The sequence below is a fragment of the Cynara cardunculus genome (genome assembly GCF_001531365.2).
Source record: "Cynara cardunculus var. scolymus isolate 2C chromosome LG 5, CcrdV1, whole genome shotgun sequence".
NCBI lineage: Eukaryota > Viridiplantae > Streptophyta > Magnoliopsida > Asterales > Asteraceae > Cynara > Cynara cardunculus.
Genome location: NC_037532.1, coordinates 10,584,490 through 10,597,709, shown reverse-complemented (window position 1 = coordinate 10,597,709; position 13,220 = coordinate 10,584,490). Strand labels below are relative to the sequence as shown.

The 13,220-nt window shown below is 37.2% G+C and overlaps 1 protein-coding gene across 3 annotated transcripts; it reads right to left on the bottom strand.

The window, feature by feature from the left end:
* Positions 1-357: 357 nt before the first annotated feature.
* On the bottom strand, positions 358-12,784 carry LOC112512318 (calcium-dependent protein kinase 13). Of its 3 annotated transcripts, XM_025118201.1 has the most exons (9): positions 12,550-12,783; positions 12,366-12,460; positions 11,841-12,292; positions 6,150-6,293; positions 5,663-5,815; positions 2,831-2,946; positions 2,562-2,729; positions 1,056-1,286; positions 358-793 (listed from the first exon to the last, which is right to left on the bottom strand). In XM_025118201.1, the coding sequence occupies exons 3-9, from the start codon at positions 12,148-12,150 to the stop codon at positions 641-643; spliced, it is 1,275 nt and encodes a 424-aa protein (XP_024973969.1). In that variant the 5' UTR covers positions 12,151-12,292; positions 12,366-12,460; positions 12,550-12,783; the 3' UTR covers positions 358-640. The 3 variants fall into 3 exon arrangements, with proteins under 3 accessions (XP_024973969.1, XP_024973968.1, XP_024973967.1); XM_025118200.1 differs by having other exon boundaries at positions 11,841-12,460; positions 12,550-12,784; XM_025118199.1 differs by having other exon boundaries at positions 11,841-12,784.
* Between the last annotated feature and the right edge of the window lie 436 nt (positions 12,785-13,220).

Genomic DNA, 13,220 nt, shown 5'->3' with positions numbered 1-13,220 from the left:
TTCCTTTGTCAATTACACTAAATAAAAATAAAACAAACTTCGTGGATGCACAAATAGTCTTTCCAATAAAGAAAAAAGAAACAACACTTGTACAAAATGCAGACCAAATACTTCGGGCATGTTTGTTAACAGCTTAATGATCTTAATGAGCTTAATAGAAGTTTCAGCTTGTTTAGTCAGCTACACATAATTGTTTAGTATTGACTTAATGATATAGAAACTTGCTTATTTAGTAAGCTTCTAGAAGAAGTTTTATGCCAAAAGCCAAGTTTTGTTAAAACCTGCCTCTTCGGCCCTCCCAATTAAAAACAAGCTCCTTCCATCTATGAAAAACCTCACCCCAAATAAAAATCTTCCCAATCTATACAGACATTAATCCACACAAACAGCTTTATCCATACAGATATTAATAGAAAACCAAGCAACCAGTCCTAGAATGTACTGAAGCCCTAAAAGATCTTTTAAGGATTTCATGTAGTAAACAGGCAAAAGGTATGGAAACATGGAAGCAAGTAGTAGAAAGGCCAGAATCAATATGGGTAACACAAACTTAGAACATGTTGAAGAAGAGGAAATAATGGAATCTAACCAAACATAAACCCATAATAACAAAAGAAATTCCCGGCGAGGGAAACAAACCTTACTCGCTACTCCCCAAGTTCAGAGAACCGTCTTTCATCAGCTTCACGCTCAGGCTGTTAAATCTTCCTCTCGAGTAGTGTCGAGAAGCCTTTCTCCAGTCGGTTCCCGTTTTCATCATCGCAGCAAACTCCTCGTAGCTAATTTTGCCATCCTAAATCATGAAAATGAAAATACAACTGAGACCCAACGTTTTGATATCTGTTTCACTCTCTACTACACACTTTTCACCCCCACCCCACCTCTCCAACAAATAAAAATATGTTGTCCCCAAATTTCCGGTCTGCTCCATGTTGACAGGAAATTTGGGGACAGCAGATTTTTATAACCGCCTCCAGGTGGGATATATTGGCCTGGTTCGGTTTGGTTTGGTAAGAATTTGGGTGTGGACAAATGCTTATGAAGTTAGGTTCAACCTTATCTGTGTCGACTTCTTGGAAGATATCGTTAGCAACATTTGCACCATCGGCATCTCCGTCTTCCATGAGGGCATTCTGAAGCTCCTCAGGCTCTATATAACCGTTACTATCTTTATCAAAGTATGAAAAGGCCTTATGTAGATGCTCATCATTTGCCATCTTTTTGAGGTGAAGTGAAATGGCAACAAATTCCCCGTAATCCAGGGTACCTTTCCCATTAGTGTCTACCTGTAAGCAATAGATGCTATCAGATTAAGTTAAAGGAACAATAAAACAAAAAGATTCCAAGCAAACAATGGTTTTTAATCTTCTTAATGAACATGGTCCTTTCCGTTTCTTAGGCGTAAAGGGGTCCCGCAAACTAGGTGCGGGCCTCAGGATTGCGAGTTGCATCTTATCAAAATATAGATACGCACACACACAGTTACACACAACTCAAATATGCAGCAAGTACACGCCTCCAATGCATCAACCAACAGTACTTCGATAGAGGCAGAATGAAGAAGGGTTTAAAGCATGAGCCGTGAAGGAGAAGTTTTAAGGTCTGGGCATTTATAGAGGAGAAGGCTTGAAGTTCTGAGGATTTAGTTAAGGGAGCGTTTGGTTCTGGGGGTTGACTTATATCATCAATTCAGTAACTCTTTCTTTAAGGGAGCGTTTGGTTCAGGCGAGGAAATGAAAATGACAGGGTATGAAAATGGGAATGAATTTTCATTCTCCCCAGTTTAATCTGGAATGAAAAGTTGAGCTTCTGGGGGAATGAGCTCATTATATTATATAGAAATAGAACCAAATAGTTTCTTTTATTCTCATTCACATTAATTACTACTTAATACCTCCAACCAAACACCCCCTAAGAAATCTAGGAGATGAGAAGAAGAGAAAACTTATTTAATATTAGGGTTTGACTAGGTATTTAATAACAGTCGCACACTCAGCCAAACCATATCTCCTTAGTGAGCCTTGTATTCACACAGAGCCTTGACTTTAAAAAAAGTCCAAGATCTCGAGTCTTATGAGCCTCAGAGCCAAGGCACGCCTCATGGGCTCTTTTAACAATATAAAAATAATTTGAACTTTAGAAGCACAAATTTGCATTTTGACTTGAGCTAGTAGAGACATCATGCATCCACAATCAATGGAAGTCTCGTGTATAATCAAATGTCATATGTTATCAAGCCTCAATATTTAACATTAGGAATTTAGCCACAGCATATCATCAAGAAGCTCTTCAACGAGTTCTTAGTTAAGATTTAAAAAAATATAGAAAAAAAGAAAGAGCTTAAAAAGGTATTTTGTTTGTGAAGTAGTGATGTTTGTAGGTTGATTGCATTACTAGAAAAGAAGTTTCACCAATAAATTGCATTGAACAGCAGTACATGAATACAGCAAGAGCACCCAATATGCAATGTTCTCTTGTGATCAGATTGTAAAGCAGAGTAATTATACAGACAGAAATTAACCAGAAAAATAGATGAAGATTAGGAAAGAAGTCACACTTACAGCTTCAATAAGCAGCTGAACTTCAGACTCTGCAAGCTGTGTATTCAACTTTTGTAGTCCGGCTTTTAGTTCTTCAAGTGTAACAATACCATCATCATCAGTGTCGATCTTTTTGAACGTTTCCTTAATGTCCTCAACTTCTTCATTGGACAAGAAATCAGCAATAACCTAGCAGATGGAGCCATCACAGATACTGGTTGATTAATAATCAATATATGTGTATCTAGCATCTTTTAGAAAGAAAACAAGTATAAAGCCAGTTAACCAACCCTCAAAGCCTTTCTCTTGAACCGATTCATCAATGAGAACTGCTTTAGTCTTGCCTTGACAACATCACCAAGAGGAACATTTGGAGCCTTTTTAGCATTTTGGAGCCAAGTATGTTCTGTAAGCACATAAAAAATATTCAATCAGACAAACTAATATAAAAAGTAGCCATACTCATGCGGTCTCTATGAATCACATTTTTGATCTAGTAATATTTGCAGAAAAAAATTTAAATGTGGTTTACACAAATGAAACAGACAGCATCAGCAGTTATCCTATATATGCCAAAAAGATACCTATGGACTTGTGAGTATAAAATTTTGATGGATACTTTCTTACTTTCTGAACACATAACTCCACTGAAGTTGAACCATAAGGTTTATAGGGCAACAAAGAGCGCCACTATATATTTTATCGGGAAAAAATCAAATTCTACCAATTTGAATCTCAAAGAGATCTGTTGAGATTGCAACTTGCAAGAATACTTGAGGGCCAACTTTTGGGCCACCCAATAGCCAACATGTTGGTAATGCAAAAAAAATCTTTTATAGAAAATCGACAACAAAAAAGAGAACCTGATAAATCTGATAGAATTCAGAGAAAATTCAATTGCAAACAAACATCCTAACAAAAGGTGAACAAAACGATAATACATTAACTCGCTTTGTCCGCGAAAAATGAAAATGACAGTTGCATTCCTCAACAGCCTCTTTTTTTTATTGATTAATCTGGATATCCAACCCGCTATGCGAGCCAACTAATCTCAGGGCGACCACCTGCTTTGCAGATAGCCCAGAGTCACCGCCTTTGAACCTCCGTGGCCACAAAGGGATTTTTATTCCTCCTTGGATTTGAACCTGGGACCTCCTGGTACTTTTGACCTTTGGAGTCAAGCTCAAACCAAGTAGGCACCACCCTTGTGGTTAAAGCAGCCTCTTTATAGACTAACTAGTTTGTAGAAGTACCAAAACTACCTTCTACTAACTAATTTATGCCTAACACGTTCCATAAGATTAGTTGAGAGGATATGCAATTAGGAAAGAGGAAGCCTGATCACATAAGCATGAACAGAATCAGAGAGGAGAATATCTGGGCCAAAATCTGGATGGCACAAAATGAAGAAGAATATGATTTAACACTAGTTCAGAGTGTACGATCTCTGCAACATAAGCCTCTGCGAGCACCAGCAAGACGACACTTGTTTGTACAAAACAATCATTGAGATAAGGTTTGACCAGATTTAACACAGGTGCAATTAGTCCTAATATAATCTATACACTTCGTAAAGAACAAGGAAATGGCAAAAATACCAATGCACTCTCCTCATCCAAACTTTTAACAAAAGAAGATGATCCATTAAGAATTTTCCACATCAGGAATTAATGGCTTGACAAGTGCACCAATTGCACAAGGGGTTTTCTAGAAAACCAGAAACCATGAACCGAACTGAACGTAACCGATGAAAAAGGTAAACTGTGCAACATGGTTCTATTTTGGTTCGATATTCTAGAAATTGTGGTTAACCAAATCATACCATTTATAGTTATATTCTTTTCAATGTAAAAACATATATTATATTAATAAAATTGAAGTATTTCAAACTACCCCCTCAAAAGTGAAAATCCCCAATGAACTAAATCAAACATCCTAACCCTTCTTCAGGAATTGAATTTGGTTTGCATAAGATGTTACTGACAATAGATATGAGATGCAAAAAAGGTTGATATTAAGACACAAGCGTCAACAGAGTGGAAGGATAAGCTACTCAAAGGTGCTAGCTCAAACAATCAGCTAAAATTGATGCAAGATCAATGTGTAAGCTGCTGATACATCCAGTGAATGAGCACCTAAATATCAACACCTTAGTCAATGTTGTTCTCACCAAGAGTTGATCTCAGTGGGAAATGATGGAGCCCAAATCAAGCACCATCAGTAATAAGTCCTCTTGCATCATTGCATCAATAATGAATTTGACAATAGAATATTAAATACTAAAGTGGCCAGTACACTATTTTTATGGTCTTACACAGCGAAGGAAGGCTGCAGTCATTACTCAGACTGCATTATCCTAATGCTATTCTACGACCTGTGAGGGATGCTATTGAAGTCAAATGGAAGTTAGCGGTTAATATGCTGCTACTGTTAGTTGATTCTTTCATTGAAGTTAATTGATGATCCCTAATTTGAATGCTTCTGCGTCTTTATTTAGTATTAAAGTCAAGTGATGTTAATAATAATCACATATTTGAAATAGTTTATGCGTATTATAAATGAAGATTTGGCACATGACATATTATTGGTCTGCAGATTGAGTTCATGCTCATGGATATAAAGTTGAAGTTTGAACAGCAATTGTAGGTAGAGCAGGCTGCTCGGTCGATGGCCGAAGAGAATGCTGAAGCTGCAAGAAAGAACGCAGATAATGATATTGGTAGGTAGATAAAGATCTAGAAGAAGCCAAGAGGATGGTGGGGGATGTTGAAGCTGCAATAATGAAAGCAGAGGATATAGCTAGGTTGAGGTAAGAACTAAAGGAAGCCAAGATGATGAACTACAAGAATGCAAGCTCAAGTCCTGTATATTCTCAAAGGCCCGAAGCCTCAAGTTGATCTGGGAAAACATCAATTGTGTCGATTTGTGCAAAAAAATTACACTTTTTCAAGTGGCATAAACCAATCGAGCAACATGCAGTACGTCTATTCACAGGTTCCCAAGCACTCAAGCAGGATCATTGCTTGATGGGTGGGAAGTGGATTAATAAAAGAATATATTCTCAAAAATGAGATATGTACCATGATATAAATCATGCATTTATATTTGAACAATAAGCATACCAAGCACTTGTTTAGCTGTAAGGCGTAGCTTTGGATCTGGCTCCAACATTTGACGTACAAGACTCTTGGCACCTTCAGAAACACTAGGCCATGGTTCACGTTTGAAATCTATTAGCCCACGAAGAATGGCTTGTGCAACCCCTTGTTCCGACTCTGCATTAGAAAACCCACTTTAAGCAGAGTTCTTTTACTTGAATGTTTTAATACATTTTGGTGAACAATGTAACATATTTGCGGTATTGGACACCAATAATAAATTGTATGCAGATGGATACTTTTGGTTCCACATCTCACATGACCTTGAAAAGGAAGGCCAAAAAGAATAGCAATTAGCAAATGGGAATTTAATGGAAAAAAAAGTTTAGCGCATAGGCAAACACTTAACCCGTCCATACGTACCCAAAACAATAGACTAAAAATGATACAATACTTATAAACACTTCAAACATCTAACAACTCATCAATCCTCTAGGAAAAAACAAATTACCTGCCCAAAATGGAGGCACGCCACATAATAATATGTAAAGAATGACCCCTGCGCTCCATATATCAATCTCTGGTCCATAGTTACGCTTAAGCACCTCTGGAGCCATGTAATATGGGCTTCCGACAATTTCAGAGAACCTCTCACCTATATATATTCGATAAGTTAGTCATTACAAAAAATCAATTCAAGCAAAATATGATTGTATCTATATGGTCAATTAATATAATCAATAAACCAAGATATTGATGCTCATGTTAAACAGTTTTAGGCAAAAGTATCTTCCAACTTCCCAGTGAAATGTAAATAATCAACTCTGGTCTTTGAGATCACAGCGGTCCAGAATTCCAAGGGGGCAGAAATAAAATTCTTATACAATATTGCACAATTAATAATTTAGGTTGAGATCTTGTCTCTTAGCATCCATCATTCAAAGGTTCTAAATTCTTAAACTTGTTTTTAACTCAAAGCTGCTTGATTTGAAGAAACACCCAAGCAATAGTCAGCGGACAGCTAAATAGCATAAGCCTCAGCAAAACAAGCGACTGTAACCAACTTTAGAGAATGCTTTATAACAGAATATTCTAGGGTCTACTTGATTCACATAGAAGTAGGAAACCAGGGAAAGGTAGCAAAAAACCAAACATACTACTCAGCTATCGATTAAGCACATAAGAAACTCGACCCTTTAGGATCAAAAATCTGTTCGTACATCCTAAACCATCCACAGAACGGTAATCCAAGGAAATTGAAAGTTCTTCCACTAGAGGCTTCAACAAGGCAGAACCAAAGAGTATTGTCAGGAGAGAGGAGTAAAAACCTGACTCAAGGTCTACTAGATCTGTTGCAGCAGCCCATTGATAATCATGAAGGTCTTGAGTATTGAGGACATGTGTATCAACCCTAAATGGAAGGACTTACTTTTTAGAAATAACTTCTAAATTTCCCATAAGCCCAATAACTGAACTTCAAAGCTCATAGTTCAGCATCAGCTTTAGTATAGCTAAACATATTAGTGATGTTATAGAAACACATTCAATAGATAGGTACAAATAAAGCTAACCCAAATAACCCACTAAGCTTTGAATTTACATCACAAAATTGAATCTTCTAAGAAATTGAAAACCATGCCCTTAACTCACTATGGAACCTGCAACAGGTCGATCACCACATGAGACTACACTATCCAACGACCATCCAACAATAACCACATACAACCATTTGACGATGACCAACCAAGGACCAAGGTACCACCATTCTTTCTCTGATTGATTTCTTGTGTGGTTGTGTGCCTTCCTTCTGTGAATTTTCCCCCTCTTTTTCCTTTTGAAATGAAGCTGTGAGTGTTTGAGGCTCAATTTTATTTTACGACAGCAATTATTATTCCTTGTACAACAGTATAATGATCTATACTCTAGCATTTACGTATTAGGAGAATATTTATTAGAAAGTTAGGATATGCATAGCAGCTGGAGCCTTTTTAATGTTCATGGTAATTATTAAAACGTAAATACTTATTTACTCCTTCCCTCCTAAGTAACTGCAACATTTGCTATTTCGGATCGGCACAGGAAATGCAATGTTTCCTTTTTGGTTAAGCTTCTAAACCTACTTCAATTTTCTGCCCCCTTAATAACCATTGCCTGGAATTAGTAACTTCGATTTTGATCCAAAAGTTCTCTTTATTTTGTTCTTTTGGATATTTAATCAATAGTCAAACATTTTTATTAAACTATGTCCAAATCAAGAGTTGCATGTTTAGAACAGAGTACAACATTTATTACTCGACGTAAAGCTTAGACTTTTGGTAGTTGGATTTTCTATTAGAAAAGCAAATACTAAATTCCAAATACTAGTAATTTGTATATAAATGATAAATTACATAAATTATTATTAAATGGTTTAATAATATCATTTACAATAGTACATACTAAAATCCGTTTTAAGAGAATTGCAATCCATTTTCACTCGCTTCAATTGATTAGCATGCTAATTATAAAGGTTTATCGCTGAATCTTGATTCTGTAGTTATGGTGTATTATTATTTAAGGTATCAATATTTGTATACGCCAAAAGATACCACTTAATGCATCCGCTTAATCGATTAAGCGCTAGGTACTCATTCGACCACCTACATTTACCTAGCACTTTTCAGAACACATTTTATTGTGTACAATAATCTTTTAGGGAAGAGAACATGGTTACTGGAATGCAACACCTTTGACAGAGGGAGGTCTGACAATAATTTCATAAAGGACAAGAAACAACTGATCAGTCAGTCTTCACAAGAAATCATGTTGACAATTGACATGAATCTTGTGATTGAAGGTTATTGATCGGGCTTTAGTGTCAAGGGATGTTTTGGCCTGCATGTAGTTCAAAATGATCGAATTTGCAGATCCCTTTAAAGGACAAAAAGAATATTTTGATAGAACTGAATATGCAAAGATAAATTGCAACTTCTTACATACCATGTTAACATCATTCATAAAGGTTGTCATAATATTGCTACTTTTAGATGCAAAATATGAAACTTTAAATAATACAATCCCATGCCTTAAACTTTCCAGAATTACATTGTAACAGGAACCTAAGCAGTTAATGCGGTCCATTGCGAAAATAGCGGTCGGGACCTTGATTTGAAATAGCGGTTATCACAGTGATATAGCGATAAAAAAATTATGTTCATAAAATAAATACGAATATATATATATATATATATATATATATATATATATATATATATAAAACTTACAATATTGTATGTCTTATACATATCAAGTCAAACAATTCAAACCACACAAGCAACAAAGTAATAGGAGCTGTGCTGTCGAGATGAGAAGAAAACTCCAGTAGAAAACCCGTGGAACCACGGAGTAGGGAAGAAAGCTCAAGCTGTTGAAGCTTTTTGAACTTGGAATTAATACCAAAGTTTGACCTGATTGTTTCTATTGTTGATTTAATTGGTTTCCTCTTTTGCTTACATGCCTAAGTTTTATTCTAAATAGGCCACATAAATGACACAATAAAAGCCCAAATAGAATTTTAATTAAAAAAAGGAGTCCAAAAGCGCTCAAAAAGAAAAGTCAGTAATAGCGACCGCTATTTGGTAATCACGGTTAATAGCGGTAATAGCGGCCGCTATTTTCAGTACCGCTATAATACACCACTACTGCACCTCTATTTTGGCCAGGACTGCTATTCGCCATTTCGCCGCTATAACGGCGCTATAGTGCGCTATTAACTGCATAGAAAGGAACCATATGACTATACAAGGTAACAGTCCGAAACGGAAGGCACCGCCTGCATGTCCAAAATCAATCCATATCCAAACTGATTAAAAAACACAGATTCAGTCAAAGATAAAAGACTATGGTTAGTTAACACGAAGTCCTAAGACTCAAGCGATCAACAGGCCCATAAAGTCACGTTCTCCAAATGGTCAATAGTTTCTGCCTCACCCTTTTCTTATTTATATTCAGTAGAAACCCTATAACAGCTACTCTTTTTCCTAAGTTGAGGAAGATGGTATATTATACTCTTGAGGAGGGGAAAAAATGATTTTTTTTTTCACTTTTTCTATACTTTTTCTATAAAAAAGTAAATTATCCATCCAATCTCAATTTAATAGTGATTCAATGCCTAACGACTCAGAGATTCTCGCGAGTCTTTATTCAATTTATTTGTTGATGAGGCGACATCCGGATTTGAATTGGGGAAAAAGGATTTGCAGTCCCTTGCCTTACCACTTGGCCATGCCACCAAAACGATACACAATAGGAGAAAATTTTCCCTTTTGTTTTTAGTCTCCCTATCGGTCGACGGTAGCCTCCCTCCCCAAGTCGGTTGCAGTAGCACCTCTCCGTCTAAAAGAGACGGTAGCCCCTCTCCGTTTAAAAGTGGGGTATTAAGATACCTACATATCAGGTTCTTATTTGCATAAGTGATCAGTGAACCTATCTACTAGGCAGCTCTAATAAATCCCATCATAATGAGTAAACAAAGTTATATAATACTTCTTCATAACCTACCAACATGATGATTAAGAGACATCCATTCCAAAATGATCTGACATTATCTCTGGTAGAGAACATATAAAAGTATGGAGTAACAAAAAGGGAAACTAAGAAGGCACTAAGAGAAGCTAAATCTAAGGCACATGAAAGAACATAAGAGAAACTACAAAAGAGTGGAAAGTGGAATATGCAAGCCACCTAAGATGAGATAAAGGAATAAAGGGGATATATGTCACAGCAAATGCATCAACAATGAGAAGCATACGATACATAAAAATGATCTGCTAAGAGAACGATGAAGGATTACTTTCATAAATTATTGTAAAGAAAATATCAAGAGTGAAGGAGAAGTTGGTGAATCAATACAAATAGAAGGTTTATACTAGAATCAGAAAGCTAAAAGCATATGAAATTAGGTAAAGCTCAAGGATCTAATAGTATTGGTCTTGAGGCTTGGGGAATCCTTGGGAGATATAGAAGGCATGGACGGACCCAGGCTTGTGGTATAGGTGGCACGTGCCACCGTATTATTTCTCCGCCGAAGGGTAAAAAAATTAGGCTTCGAGAATGGTGCAACCGTATTAGTTTGTTGTGTGCCACTGTATGTATTTTGAAACTACAATGAGAACAAGATTTATTTGGTAGAGTTGGTTTGCAAGGCTTTTATTCCACCCCACACCCAAGTTCGAATCCCGTTAGTGTCATTTTCTTAATCAAATGACGTCACCGTTTGGAAAAAATTCCGTATATTTGTTTCTTATAGTCAAACGGTGCCACCAATTGAAAATTTTCCCAATATTTTTTTTTCTTATGGTCAAATGGTGCCACCATTTGAAAAAAATTCTGGGTCCGTCCCTGATAGAAGGTCCTGACAATGTATGTAACATGATTAAGGATACATATGGCAGCGACTTAACAAGGTTCCAGATGAAGCTAAATGGTTATCATGATATAAGGATCCAGAATAAGGTAGAAGAGATGTAATTGTTGAGCCACCAAATTCCAACGTGTAGAGAATGCAAGCGTAGAAGATATGTAATTGTTGAAATGGATATGTGATCAAACAACATACAGGATGCGGAATAAGGATGCAGAATAAAGTTGGATGGCACCGACCAGGGAGAAGTTGAGTTAAGTACAGTTAAGGTGGTTTAGTCACCTCTAATAAGTGTGAGCTAGAAGATGAGAATTGTACAAAGAACAGGTTATAAGGAGATTCGGAGGTCAGTCATGATTGATTTGGCAAAGCAATGAAGAGAGATTTACATGAGTGAACTGTGAAGCATACAACCAAAGCTGGTCTTAAATTGGTAAGGTGGAAAGACTACGTTCCTATCCAAGAAACCTAAACAGGTTCAACGCTTGATAAAAAAAAAATTGGTTTCAGTATTAGTTAACCCCAGTTGGTTTATGAGGAAAGTAGTTGTTATTGTTTCTTGTTCTTGTTATCTCTTATATCAATTATTCAATTAGAGGACCCTATCAACCAAATAATACCATGGTTGGCTGAGTTTCCACAACTTCAATTATAGAATAGAATTTATCTTAACACGTCTAAGTGGAAAGTAAGATCAATCACTTACTAAATCCGTAAAACCGATTTTAAAATCTTCATCACTTCGCAACTAAAATTTTAAATCTTGGTTCTAGGCTTCTGGAAGTTGTAGAAATCATTTACCTGGCTTGAAGAAGATAGACAGGCCAAAGTCAATAGCTTTGAGAGGCGAATTCTCCTTTTTGTTTGCAAACAAGAAATTCTCTGGCTTTAAGTCTCTATGAATCACTCCATGCTTATGACACAGCTGCACAACCTCCACTATTGTCCTAGTCACTGCCGCAGCTGCACGCTCCGTGTAATGCCCACGCGCAACAATCCGATCAAACAGCTCACCTCCCTCGCACAGCTCCATCACCAAATGCACCGCACTCTCGTCCTCACGAGCCTCTCTCAACGTCACAATACTCGAGTTTTCCGGTAAGTGTTTCATGATAGCCACTTCTCTCCTCACATCCTCAACATCCACAGCCGTCCGTAGTTTTCGCTTCGAAATCGACTTGCAAGCCAACAATTCCCTCGACCTCCGATCTATACACAAGTAGGTCACTCCGAATTCTCCGCGTCCAAGCTCCCTATCCAACATATACTTCTCTTCAATATTTTCCTTGGACACATCAGTTAGGACAGTGATCGGCGCCTTCTTACCGTTGGCAACGTTAGACTTGTCCTTCTTGTTGTTATGATCGTGACCAGAGTAGTTCGAAGACTTCACATCTTCCCTCGCAACAGCCGCTGGAGATCTGCAACAATTCCCCATCTAAATCCAGAGATACCCAAACAGAATTGAGTTCCAGAGTACAAAATATGAAAACCCTAACCGTAGGCTTACCGAGGCTAGGGTTTCACATCATAATACCGGTCAAAATCAATAAGCCATATTCCTACAGTAATCGAAGAAGTGTGGTCTGTAGGAAGACAATGCTGGCTAGAGAGAGAAAGTTGAAGCAGGTGTGTGAAGAGCAGTGTATTTAGTGTGTGTTTTGCCTGTGCTGAAGAGAGAGAAAGAGAGGCTGTGTGGGTGTTTCAGAGTGTGTTTCGTCGGTTAAAACTGGAAATGGGGGGGTCGGAACGGCACGGAGAATATGAAGAAGGATGGGACCATGGTTAAACAAATGGATAAATCGGCAAAAATACTTTGAATGCAGCTTATATTCCTTTATCAGTTGTAACAACATTGAAAAATGAGTAAATTACAATTTTGGTCCATATGATTTATACAAAACTACGAATACTGGTTTTAAACTTCAATAATTACATAATAGTCCTTGTGGTTTGCATTTTACGTTGAAAGTGGTCTATATCGTAAGAAATCGTCATTTGAGTGAGAGGTAAATGTGTCTACCCTTTTTGTATTTTTCTTCTTTTTCCTCAAAATTGTTTCCATTGCATCGCTGTTATTTCTGACGTCCCCCAAGCATCAAACACTACCTTCTTTAAACACCACCATCCTTACCATACTCCACTACTCTGAGGCACCACCACCATCTACCTTAGCCCAGC